The 13,984-nt window shown below is 39.1% G+C and overlaps 1 protein-coding gene across 6 annotated transcripts in view; it reads left to right on the top strand.

The window, feature by feature from the left end:
• ESR1 (estrogen receptor 1) overlaps positions 1-13,984 on the top strand; it is a 361,874-nt gene that overhangs the window by 289,183 nt on the left and 58,707 nt on the right. For all 6 annotated transcript variants that reach the window (XM_079147950.1, XM_079147949.1, XM_079147951.1 and 3 more), the window contains exon 6: positions 7,192-7,330. In XM_079147950.1, coding sequence (XP_079004076.1) covers positions 7,192-7,330 — 139 coding nt within the window. The remainder of the gene's footprint in view (positions 1-7,191; positions 7,331-13,984) is intronic.

The following is a 13,984-nucleotide window of genomic DNA, read 5'->3' as shown; positions in this document are numbered from 1 at the left end:
TCTCAACAAGTAGCCTATAATAAGTTTCCTAAGACCTGTCAGAAGAATGTGTCTTCTGTACTTGGTTTATACTTATAGTATGCCTTCACAGGTGAGGTTCAGGGTATACCTGTGGCCCTTTTATTGTTTTTCTCTTTCATTCAGATTAAATTGAGGAAAAAGTGGAATTGCTCGAAACAGTACTGCTTTGTTTGTTTTAGGTGTTCCATACAACCATGATCTCAGACTCTGTATGTGTAAGAATGATTTTCAGGTTAAGTAAGATGTGTTAGGTTTTGCTGCATTATTCTGAAGGAATTGGTGATGATGTCATGAAAGTCTTTTGTATGTTATGTAAAAGAATACATGGCTCCATTGTCAGACTGCAGTGTCAACACTGGGAAACATAATAGATCACATAGACTTATATATCTATATAAGATATCATGAGACCTCCATCGTCTGTAAGTCTTGTGAGATATGACTCTCAGCGTGGGGCATTAGAAGCAGGCATCATTAACTTTAAAAATAATCCCTTTATTTATATTCAAACCTCTGGGCTGAATTCCTCAGTTTTTACTCAAATTAATTGACTTCCAAGTATGCTAAGTGTAGGTATTTTTATTTCTTTAGTTTTTTTTTTTTTTACAAACTGCATTTTGATTCATTGTACCCAAATGGAATACAACTTTTAATTTCTATGGTTGTACATGATGCAGATTCACACCATTCATGTAATCATACATGTACATAGGCCGACGATGTCTGTCTGAGTCCACCATCTTTCATACCCCTAGGTATTTTTAAAATATCAAATTTGTCACATTTGATCCTTTATTACCATTGGATTTATTGCATAGAATTTTTCTGAGGAACCCCATTTCTTTTCCCAAGGAAAGCAGTCATCACAGGGCAAGTTTTATTTTGCCTATGCCAAGGTAAGTGAAGGGCACCCAGTGTAGCATAGCATGGTGCTGGGTTCAATAGAAAACCATCTTCTGCTTGTATTGGGGGTACATGAAGACAGATGCATTCTGGAGATGCTTACCATTTCAGAATGCTTTGGATATAGTAAAACCCCAAATGTGCTCTTTTTGCATTTTCTCGTCTATGTATTTTAGGCAAAATACAATTCACATGCTCTTATTTCCTCCTCTCTTAAATCATAAAAATGTTGTTTATAAAGAACTTCTTTGATGTCCAGAAAGTCTTTTATCCTTTTTATTAGGTCCTTTATATATATAAAGAAAAAGAAACAGAAAATACAACATGACATCATGAATTGGGGTCAACCCTAAATGCCCACATTAGGTTTGAGATTCAAAATCTGAAATATTTTTAAAGCAAAGCATGTCTCTTGGTGTTTTTCAAAAACAGAAGTTGTAGCCTGTTGGGATGAAGCAGGGAAGAGAGTAGTCAGTCACTCTGGTACCCTGGGATGTCTGCTAATTTTTATAGATACCCTGAGTGGCAGGTCAGTTTATCTGCATTTTACAGATGGAAACACTTTCAGAGATCTTAAGTAACTGGCTGAAGGCTGAAGAGCAATTGCAAGCCAGGTCTGCTTGACTTTTCAGCTCATACTATTTCCATTACTCCTGCCCTCCTTATTCTGTTGGTGAGTACAGATAATCACAGTCCCATGTTGGGATGTGATTTGGAAATAGCTTAGTCATCATGCCCAAGGATGTGGGCTATTGTCATCCCAAGAAGGAAAGAAGTCAACATGCTATTGGCAAGGCAAATATTTATTTGGGGGTTGCTTAAGAGCATTAGATAGGTGATGTGATATGGTGTGAGGTCAGGGTGGAGGCTGCTCATGCTTCCCTTATTAAAGTCAGAACACACAGTGATGGTGAGGGGGCAGGCTCTTGCATTGTGAGTTACAATATTTCTAAACAAGTGATTATTTGTTGATACATATTGTATTTATTTTATTTTTAATGGTAATACATATTTGATAAAAGTGTGTGACATTATTTATTTAAATGGATTAAACTTATTTCTGAAAAAAAGAATTTCTCAATGCTTACACTGTTGCTGGAGACATCAGGTGTCATAAACTAACAATTACAGCTTTGATGGATGTCTTCATACTGGGACCGTGTCTAAGATGGAGTGCAAGAATCATTTTAGAAAGAAGGAAAAAAGAAGGAAAAGTCTTCTTCAACTATACCATGGGGTCCATGGACCTGGTATGACATTAAGTTACTATTTTTGGGAGGGAAAAATTATCAAATGTAGAATGTGAAGAATACTTAGCATTTAAACAGAGGTCTAGAATTTTTTCAGATACTATCTGTCTTATAAAATTTCTCCCAGAAATCCTAGTTTGGTTCAGCTTGTAGCTGTCATTGTGCTAAAATTTCATCAGAACCTTCTATAATTTCTTATTTTCTTACCTTTCTCTTCTCTTACATTGAGTCTTCTCTTACATCAAAGTCAAAAGATATAAATTACTCAACTCTTCTTCCACTGAGTAATAAGGCAACACAGAAAAAAGTAAAACAAGCAGTTTCATAATTAACATTTTGAAGAACATTGTGGTCATATGACTGAGACCGTGATTACTTTTTTGAAGGTCAGGAAGCCAGTAGTTGTTCCAATAGATTTACTGAGGGACCTGACTACCTGACTTCTAGTTTTCTCCCCTGGGAAATGCTGCCTTTGTGTGTGTGTGTGTGTGTGTGTATCCCATGGAAATAAGACATACAGTAACTCTAGTGCTTAATTTTTCTCATGTCTCCCTGAAGAGGAACTCTGATTTATTGCTAATTCCGAGGCAGTGTGGGACTTTATGAGCATTCAGATGATATTAGTCATTTTGCCTAAAGATCTCTGCACACTTTTCAACATCATTTCTAAGAGCCAGACCACACCCAGTAATGGAGGGTGAGGCTTAAGGATCTCTGTGTGTGCCAAACAAATGAAGCAATCTGTACAGCAATTCCTAGCAGAGAAGAGTGGAGCAGAGAGCTCAGGATCTCGTGAGGCTCAGGGAGGGCAATGGACATGCTGTTAGCTCCCTTTACAGCTAAAACCAAGTTAAAATATCTTGAAGGGAAACAGTTACTGTACAGTGGTGAAAAGAAGACAGGGATGTCTCTACCTGGGCATGATGCTGGAAATAATGAGCTGGTCATGTTGTATGGGTGATGTCTTTTTTTCTACCCAGAAGGGCCTCCCTCAACTTCATTGGCTAGATCACTTCCCATGTGGGGTGGGGAGGAAGTCTTGAGGCATCTCTGTCTATCTCTACTACATCCCATCTCTGGAGACTTTATTACTAGGCCTGTGAAGGGAGAGCAGGAGAAAAGACCTGGGTTTGCTATTTAAAAATAATTTCATATAATGAAATTTCTAGGCATCTGATTTAGCTTCATCTCAACCAACTGCATTCTTATCAGCATGCATTCTTTCCCTCTGGTGAAGTCCGAAGGCCCATGATGCTTTATCATTGTCATTAAGACATGGACCTCAAGTGATGGGGGTGAGTTACCTCTCGTGGTGCCACCTGTGAGAATATCTGTCACTGATGTCTCTACTCATATCCCATGGCAACTGTGAAGCTCCCGTCTTCCTATTGCTGAACTTTCAAGTGTTCAAAAATAATGGGATTTAAATTGTGGATGCTCTGAATTATAGCCAGTCTATTGGAATTGCATATTGGAGCTCTCTTCATGTTCATGGGAAAAATAACCCAAGGAGTTGAGACTTGACGGCTTTAGATAACTGGCTCTTATCATTTTGTTTCAGATTTATCACATTATTTTTCCCCACTGGCTATGAATTGTAAGAATTTATGTGCATTTGCTCCACACCAAAAGGGTTTTTGGCTTCTGTGTGGTTAAAATAATGTCAAGACCAGTATATTGGAAGAAAGGAGATACTCCATCTAATAAGTTCCTTTCATAGTCCTTGCATTCATTGAGGAGGTTAATTGACAGTCTTTTCTGCGTGATTCTCTGACCCTGTCCCAGGAACTTTTAGAGGGCACTGTGGAACAGACATAATAACCCTTGTCTGCAGGCCATATGCACAGCTGGGAAAGATAATTAAATAGACTCTTTTGAGAGATCTACAACATTTCAATAGAGGGACCTCGCAATCCTGCTGGCCTTCCATTGAAAACTATTACTAACAGACATCCCTCAGACCCATTTCATAATCACCATACTTAACATGGTACAAATGGTTAGGGGGAGCTTGTTTGGCTCCCGAGAGACCACTAAAACTGTCACGCCTAAACAGCACTGGGATTTTAAAGGGAGAATTAGAACGTGTGATTCTCATTTACATGTAAAGTTGCCATCAGAAAGCAGGACTTTGGTTTTCCAGAGTTGATTGGTTACATGACCAACTGTAGTTCTGAGAACATGGGAGACAGTCCCCAGTCCCATCCTTTATCATTTTTTGAGGCTTTTGTAAGGAATTCAGTAATGCAGGGTAAGTTCTTCATGGGTGAACACATCACATGATGTCATTTTTGTGTACACAAAATAGTGAATGTCATGAGAAGAAAAAAGACTCACTTTAAATGTTAACATTTCTGAAAATGAGTTTAATTTATAGTGTAGGTTTATGATATTATTAGGAGACTTCATCCAGAAAGTTGAGGGACATACAAGGGCTTTCATTTTTTGTTCTGCCCCTGGGCTTGGTTTTTCCTATTAGACCAGATAAAAGGGAAGCATTTGCTGCTGAGCTAGGTGACCTCTCCCCGGAGCAAGGCTGGTCCTTTTTGACCTAGGGCACTAGGTGAACATCTACATGTTGCAGATATGCATGTTCCTCTTCCCCCCAGGCAAGTCTGAAACCAAATCATTGCTTTTTAGCCTTTGAGATTTTCTTATGAACAAAGTCACCCATTTCCTCATTTCTCCAGATGCCAGTCCTGTGTCACCTGAGTGCTATCCATTCTTTCCAGTGGAAAGACACCCGCTCTGACAAAGGTTATGCTACCAAGAGCCCTGGATGGCTCTGTGATGTTCTGGGAGGTACAATAAATTTGGGCTTTAAAAAAGCAGGCTTTGATAGATCATGCATTTTGTGGCTCTAATGGGTACACAGTCTAAGTGGGACTTACAGATACACGAATAATTGACTTGAATATAGTCTAACAAAATGGTCCAGAAGATGGTTCAGTAGAAAACATGTGAAAAGGTGTTCAATAGGATTAGGAAAATGCAAATTGAACCACAATGTCAGTGTGAAACTTTTATATCTCTATTAGAATGTCTAAAACAAAAAGGACAGACCACACCAAATATGGGCAAGGTTGTGGGACACCTGCTGTTCTCATGTGTTGCTGGTGGGTATGTAAAGTCGTCCAACCCACTTTTGAAAACTGTATGGCAGTTTCTAAGAAGCACTGCACACATCTAACCAAGAGCAAGGGAAGCACATGTCCATACCAAAACTGTACACTGATTGCTCATAACAGTTTTACTTGTAATAACCCAAATCTGGTAACAATCCACATGTTCAATGATGGAATAAATATGTACTCATTTATTGGATAATCCACTCCACAGAGAATCAACTATCCATACAAGCAGCACCATGAGTAAGTCTTAAAATAATAGGTAAATTAGACAAAAAGGTAAGAGGTGATTAGGAATTAACTTTGTATGTTAACTCTAAGAATGGAAAGAAAAGGAAGACTAACCCAGGAGGTTTGATGATGAGATGATGGGAAGAAGGGGACATAGGCTCTGAGTTTTGTTTCAGGCTCAGATTTCTATATGTGGATCTCATTTATTTGGTGATAAGGATTAAGTGAAATACAATGCCTAAGCATGTAGAAATGCTAAGGTAATTATTAATGCTGAGCTATGGAAAACTCCAAGACCCCAGAAGAAATATCCATTAGACAGACTATTTATACTTGACTATTTAAGGATATCAACTCACATTTTGGCATTTCAATTAATGCAATATTAGATTGTTAATTGAAGGGTAGCAATAGCAAGAAAAAACAAAGAATAGAGCATGAAAAAAAAAAAAGATTCATATAACTATTCTCACAGATAAGAGGGAACAGAGTTGAGGGTAAGGAGGAAGAGGAAGGAAACACACTATGCCCCTGGGCAAAAGAACAGGGGAATAATTTGAGAAGCAACAAACTTTATGGACACCTTCTTCATTGAATTTCCCTGTCACTGACATATCCTTTTGCGTGTGGTTAGATTTACTTGGTCTTTCAATCCAAATTCTGTAATTAAGGAAAGCCCAGAAGAGGTCATGTTCATTGTGGTCAAGGGCACAGCCACTGGAGAATACACTCCCATCTCTGCCTTTAACAGATCTCTGAGTTTTTGTTTTCTTATCTTGAAAATAGGTTGCCACTTCTCACCTCTTTGGGCTACTGTATTAATAAAGATGAAGAACCAAGTACAGGACGCACTTAGCACTGCCTCTAACTTGTAGTAAGGCACTCATCTGTCTCTTCTTCCTCATCTTCTTCCCTCCCTTTTCTTCTCTTTCGCCTCATTCTTCTCTTTGTTCCTCCTCCTCCTTCTCCTCATTATTATTATTGGGCATCCAGCATTTGTCATTAGTGATTGGAAAAAACTTCAATATCCTAATCAACAATTGAAAAAAAGGCACATTTCAATGTTTTTTTTTTTTAACCAGAAGTAATCATGATGTCCCCTTTCATCATCTGTCTCATTCTCCCAAGCATCTTATTCACGTTATTTCATTAGTTTTTGACACATTATGGAAAAAAGATCATAGCTTAGATATGAAGAAAAAAATAGACAGTGACTTTGGTCCTACCTAAGTGCCAGTTTCCATTTGGTTTAAGACAAGTAATTTAAATTTCTTGCACCTTAGTATTTTCAATGAAGCACAAAAGAATAGCAGCCAAATAGGGCTATTAAGAATGTCTTAAGTAGAAAGCATTCGAGTTTTATCTTTAAGTGCAGAACTTTCTAAAAAGTTAAGTGTGTTGCACAAGTTGATGTATTTCTATAGATGTGACATTAAGTTACTAAGAAACTTAAAACCACAATGGAATTTATTGATAGTGCTAGGTTTAAAAAATAAGTTACTTGACTTTCCTATAAAGTGTGCCTCTATAACACTTTATTCCACCTAATAGAAAATACACCCAAATGTTTGAAATCCCTGGTTGCATTAATTTTACCAATGATGAATGCTTTTCATTTAAACTCAGCAGCATTTATTTTTTTTCTTATCATGTTTCAGGCTTTGGGGATTTGAACCTCCACGATCAGGTCCATCTTCTTGAATGTGCCTGGCTAGAGATCCTAATGATTGGTCTTGTCTGGCGCTCCATGGAGCACCCAGGGAAGCTCCTGTTTGCTCCCAACTTGCTCCTGGACAGGTGAGTGACTTGGTTCTGTCTTAGGAGAAGCTCATCTTTTATTTTCCTGGTTTATGCTTGAAGTTATTTTACCCTGTATTCCATGAAGATTTTAAAGCTGTTTTAGATACATTTACAAATAGGTGAATCTGGGTGATACAGGTTAGTCAAGTTCATAGAAAGCTAACGATAATTTTCTGCTAGACATCTCCTCAGAGGAACTATGTTATTTCTAATGCACACACACACACACACACACACACACACACACTCACACACAACTATAAACTAGATTTCCAGCTCTACCTTCATGTTCCATTATATATGTGTGTGTGTGTGTGTTTATATATACATGCTTATATATAATGAATAACATTCCTTTAAAACCTTTTTTGGTACATGCACATCCAATCCACAATAGCCTTTTCATTTCCTTCTCCAATTTTCTTATCAATAAAATGAGGAAATTTGATAAGAGAGTTCTGAGGTCACTTCCAGTTCTACAAATTCATTTTGGTTTTCAAATGCTTTATCTAAAGTGTTATACTTCAGTTGCCTTGGAATGTGGATCCTACTGTTTTTCTCTTTCAGTCATTGATTAGTGTAATGGGATTTATATGTCTTTTAACAGCAGCTACTGTGGACAGTTACCACCCTGCACCAGCTGCTGTGCTGAGCCCTCTACATTGGTTATCTCAGCCGATCATCCCAGAGCTCCTAGGAAGCCTCAGGGGCCTATCATCCATGTTTTTCCAGAAAGGAAGTTCAGGCTCAGAGACATCTCACTTCCTGCAGTCAGCATGGCCCACTGACTGGTGGGCTGGGACTTGAACTCAAGGTCTTCCTGGCTCTGGCACACTCTAGTGTCCCCTGTGCTAGGCACATCTTTGCTATTCAATGATGCCCTCTGTGGTCGGCTGCTTTAGCTTTCTGTTTTCAGGTCCACCTTGTTTTTCAACTCTACAGGATAATTTTAATGAGAAAGGACCATCTTCTTGTTTATTGCAAAGTTAGCCTTTGTTTGCTCTGGAGATCTACACTACCTCTCCAGGATCTGCCCTTCTCCGGGGTTTCCCCTATCCACCAAGCCCACTGGAGGGGAGTTACAGCAAAATTTAAGTGTGAGCATATTTGTGCAAGGTATTGTTTTGTTATGTTGTGTGAACTTAGCTTTTGAAAAGCATTGATGATCAATCAAGAAGCAGATTTTGCTGTCCATGGACTACATTCTGATATCACAGTTTCACACACTTTTTAAGAATGGCCAATAGTCGTGTTCCTTGGAACTGAACACGTAGTTTCATATGTATTCTTGCAGACTTTAGGGGATGTCTTTACATCCTAAGCTCCACTTCTTTCCTCTTCTCTCCACCCTTCTCCTCTCCTCTCCTTTCCTTTCCTTCTATTTTCCTGGTCTTGTCATTTTCCCTTCCTATTTCATTTCTCCTTTTTTTCTTTTGCTATCTTCTTTCCTTCTTTCTTTTTCACTTGTCTCCTTTTTTGTTTTAAATTTCTTGCCCTACAGTAGTGTGGTTCTATGACCAAATTATGCCAAATTTGCAGATGAAAATCTTAGACCACATATAACATTTCCCTCCTACAGACCAGAATGTGTCTTTACATTCATGACTGAACTGATCTGCTCCATGATTTCAATCCTCATTTATATCTACCATTTTAGGTTCACACTTGCTGAGAATAGCATCAGATCATTGTGTTTTGAATATGAAAGGGCAAATGGCTTTCCCTCAACCCACTGAACTCATATTGCCAGTGTGTGATACTGCCTAGGATTTGATCAGTCCCCTGTCTTACTTTCCTTTCTACATACTCTACTGTGGTTAGTCTTCTCTCATATCTCCTACAGAAGGGTGTGTGGCTCTAAGTTCTCATCTCTCTGTTTTCTGAAAATCCAGGTTAAAAGATTCTGCTACTTCCAGGCCAGGATTTCTCAACCTCTGCACTGTTGATGTGCAGGGTCCTTCTCTCCTGGGGGCCAGAGATTGTGTATTTCAGAATATGTACAGTGCCCCTGGGCTCTACTGCTAGTTGCCAGTAACATCCCTCCCAGATATGGCTGCCAACATAGTCTCCACACATTTCCATAATTCTCTTGTGTGTTATGGGGGTGAGCAGAGGCCAAATTATTGTGAACCTGGTTGAGAACTATAGCTAGGCAAGCCTGTTTCCATGTCCTACAAGCCTTTCAGACTCTTCACATCACCAAATGAAGACCTGATCTTCCTCATCATGTCTGTTCCTTTCTTTTTCTTGTCCTAGTGACTTTGATATTCACCTAGACCTTGGAGCTACCAAGTTTCAATGAAGGATGGATTCCACTTCCTCCTTCATGAGATTACCTAGTTAACCAGCACAGATTCTTCTGAACCATTTCAGAATCCAGAGGTCCCCTTGGTCTCCATTCCACGGCTCCAGGATAGGTCCTGGTAGTCTCTCCCCAGATGACTTACTTCCTTATTGCTTTTTCTTGGCCCCAACCCCTCCTTTTCTCCCCAACAGTGACACCAGAAAGTACTTTCCAAGGCAAAGCTGGAGTCATGAAGCTTCTGGACTCAGCTGCTGTTGGCTCTCTTAATTCTTTTGGAAGTACTGTGTAGGCTCCTTATCTCAATGATTCTGCATCTTTATTACAAGTGTCACAAACCCAAATGTCTGCAGAGCCAGCCAGATGATGTAAATGAAGAAGAGAGGATGAGTGTCCAAAGAGGAGTGCTGGGGATTAGGTGACCTTGCCCAGGCTAGAGACATCTGGTGGATGAACTTGGCCGAGTTTTTCTTCCACTGCTTCTGAAAGACCCTCCTCCTCGAGTTTCTTGTCAGACACTTATCAATTCCATTACACTTATTTCAAATGAAACAAGCCTACTTTTCCATAAAACCTTCCTTCAAACTCCTCTCTTCAGACAGAAATTAGCCTTTCCTCTGTTTAAGATCTCATCTGTTTGATTTGTACTTCCCTCATCCAGCCAGATGTTAGCTATGTCTGTGTTTCTTATCTTCCTTACCAGCTCATAAACTTTTCATGGTCCAGAACCAAATCTCATTCATCTTTGTGTCACCTCCAACATACAGAGTGTTCCATGATCTCCGATAACTGTTTGCTAATGAAACAGACCAAGGTCAACCAGGTAGCTCGTGGCAGAATCAGAAAGAGGACCCACATCCTCTGATAACTGTGCCAGCTGTTATTGTCATCAAACTCACTTTCTTGTTGTTGATGGTTACTCATCAATTCCTGGCTTTTTTCTTTATGAACTTTGCAGAATAAGTATCCATCAGTTATGGAAGGACTTTCTTAATTTATAAATGTATTTGGCTGGTGACTATACTTCTGCTTAGACTCCACAGCCCTATTGTGCAACATTTAAATTCCAAATGGGAATGAGCAAAGGATTTTGTTTTTCCCATAACTGGCCTCATCATGAAGTAAAATCCTTATGGTATTACTACATTTAAGAATAATTAAGACCAGGGATGGTGGTGATGATGGGCATACCCGCAATCCCAGTGATTAGTTTCACTGAGATAGGAGGATCACTAGTTCAAGGATAGCCTGGGCAACTTAACTGGACTCTGCTCAAAATAAAACATAAAATGGGATGGGGATGTAACTCAGTGGTTAAGGGCCCCAGGGTTCAATCCCCAGTAGTATTGCAAAAAAATAAATAAGTAAAAACCAGGAAAAAAAAAGAATATTGAGGTATATGTTAATGATGATTAAAATGTATAAATAAATATAAATGTGTAGTTAAATATAAATAATAAATAAATCATATAAAATATAAGCAATAAAATATGATCTGGAATATAAAAAATTCTCTAGTCTTTTAATATTAGCACGCACATAAATATTATTAAATTCTAATGTACTGTAAATTAACTTCTTAGTGTTTGAGGATAACTGCTTTTGATGATTTTGATAGGTAGAGAACAGTTAAAAAAAAAAAAAAAAAAGGTATTTTGACCAGCAGCCCATCTGAAATTTTGTACATGTGGAGGATGGCTTTTGAGTGGCAGAGAGAACAGGGGTCATGTGGCTTTGTTCTGTAGGCTCCCAACCCCTCTGACAGCACTGGACACTCTGATGAGCGTAAGTCACCTCTCTCTTCCCGTACTCTTTTCCCATCACATCGTACAGAGTAAAGGTCTTTTCCAAGCTCAGAGTCTGAGGGAGAGCTGGGAGGCAGAAGATGAATGTGGCATCATACATTTTGTTCCACCTCAGACTTTGGAGCCACCTTGGAAGGGTCTATTGAGGCTGGCCCTCTCCATGGGCTGTTTTCTTTTGCATCAAAATGGGAAAAGATCAAGCCCAAAGTCACAAGTAGCCTTTAAACAGGAGGGTCACCAATGCTGCTAACTGGAGACAGAGTTTTATCTGTGATTAATTATTAGTGATGCCCTGTTTTCTCAAATCTTTGTGAATCCAGGCACAAAGCCATCGGGAGGGTAGAATGCACCCCAGCCTTTTGTAATTACTCAAATGTTTGATTGGCAAGTGGGGGTTGGTGAATATAGGAATATAAAGCCTACTGGATTGCCATCCCATGCTATCTTGTTTCTGTTAGAAAAGTTACGGATCGATTTACTCCCTGATGACAACTCAGGATATCTTGATTCTGGTAGTTTGTAACTTTCCTGGTAGTCATATGCTTGTAGGCTAATTTTATCCTTGCCCAGCTTAGCCTGTCCTCAATTTCCAGTTCTTTCCTATATTCTGCACCAGTGAGGTCTAACCTCTTAACGTCGTCACCTCTTCCTCTGAAAACCAAGAAATAAAGGTTGTAATAAGACGTAAATAAAGGACCCAGTAATTTCTTTTAGCTTCTGTGTGTGTGTGTGTGTGTGTGTGTGTGTGTGTGTATTTTAGAAGAGGAAAGTTAAAGATAATAAGAATACCTGTGAAAGTAATCAGGAAATGGAGAAAACTCATTTCTATTCTAGCACCTAATCCTTTGGCATGCATTTGGCATTAGAAAACACAAAATATGCCCTCTGAGTCTACTAGGAATGAGCCTCTTCATGTAGTCCTGCTTGAGTGCTTATACTAGAAAAATACAGACCAAGAACTGGAGCAAAGGCACCCATCATGCATCATTCCTCGTGGGATCTCTTTGCTTTTGTAGGAATAAAGTTCACTATCTCTGGAAGGCAGATAGGATGTTAGAGGAAGCAATGGAAATTGCCTGTTCAGTAAGACTGCCCAGCCATCAAGGGGCTGGCTAATGCTGTTTTGCTGGCGCCGTCTGTGCTAACAAATTCTGAGAAATATTTGTGGATTTCTCGGTGAAGCCAAAGCACTCTCTTTTGATTCTTATTCACTCAAAAAAAAAAAAAAAAATGATTCATGTATTTGAAAAAGCAGAGACTAATTCAACAAACAGAATATTGCCTCAACCAAGCCTCTGGCCAGAGAGTTGTTGATCTAGCTCTTTCCACTGTTCTTCTGTCAGGAGGCTCTGCCTGTAGGAAATAGTACTGGACAACAGAAGTTCTTTAACTTGTAGGCATGAAATAGGAATGAGTTCTTTTCCTTGAGGAAAAAAAAAAAACAACAACAAAAAAAAACAGGTCGCTACACCAGAGAGAACATTTTGCCTCTTCTACTAAAGAGCAGACTGTTTTCTGATGATAAATTCATTTTAAATTGAAAAAAAAAAAGTCATTTTCTAGAAACAAGAACATTCTTATTTTAGGTTGTTTATTATAAATATTTCAGAAAAACATGCAAATAAAATCATTCAGCAACAACTACAAAAAATAATGCTTCCAGCAACAATTTTATTGGCTTTCCCCATACCTCCCCCGCCCCATGTAAAGCTTCATTAATTCTTTGCAGGTTTTTTACTTGGAAGAATAAAAATATAAAGTTCTGAAATAACTTGTTAATGAATTCAGAATGTAATCCGTCCATATGTGTTTTGGGGCTAGGAAGGAAAGTATCTCCATTATGTTCCCTTTTTAAAATTGCCGCTCCAAGAAGTGTGTGCTGTGCTGAAGAGAGACCTCACACAGTGTGTAGTTGGGGGAGCAGGTGTTGGGGGCGTGCAGTGAGTGATCCACCTGTCAGCAAAGCCAGCCTTGGGCAGGAGGCAGTTCCATAAAGTCAGGAGCTTTGCCAAATTCCCCCTCTGCGTGCCAGGAGTGCAGTGTGGTTTGCATTGATTGCCTTTTGCCCCATTCAGACCTAAGTGATCATTGTGCAACGTCCCAACAGATCACAGCACACCTGTAAAGACGTACAATTATCATTTGTCAATTTAAAATACTTTTAACCTTTCATAACCTTTCTTCTCTCCATCTTAGGCACTGGATGCAAAAGGAAAAGAGAGGAAGTCAATGTTTGTTGTGCTTCTTGAAGGCATACAGTCCTGTTCTGGGTTATCTTCTACATTATAGTTCATTCAGTATGTAAGAATATAGGAAGGAAAGACTGTTGCTAGTTTATAATTTGACCCTGGATCTGTTGATTGTAGTTCTGAGCCCTTAATCACTCAGCAGCCGGTGCCAGTTGATTGATTCCTAAAACTCCGGTTTAATGCCTTGAGAAATTCTGGGAATATGAAACTTTAAACTGCACAGGAGAAATACTGAGACCAAGAGAAGGGAGAAATGAGCTCAGCTTCCATTATTACTGGTACTTCTGATTAAAGG

This window comes from Sciurus vulgaris (genome assembly GCF_902686455.1).
Source record: "Sciurus vulgaris genome assembly, chromosome: 7".
Classification (NCBI taxonomy): domain Eukaryota; kingdom Metazoa; phylum Chordata; class Mammalia; order Rodentia; family Sciuridae; genus Sciurus; species Sciurus vulgaris.
This window is presented reverse-complemented; position numbering and strand designations above follow the sequence as displayed.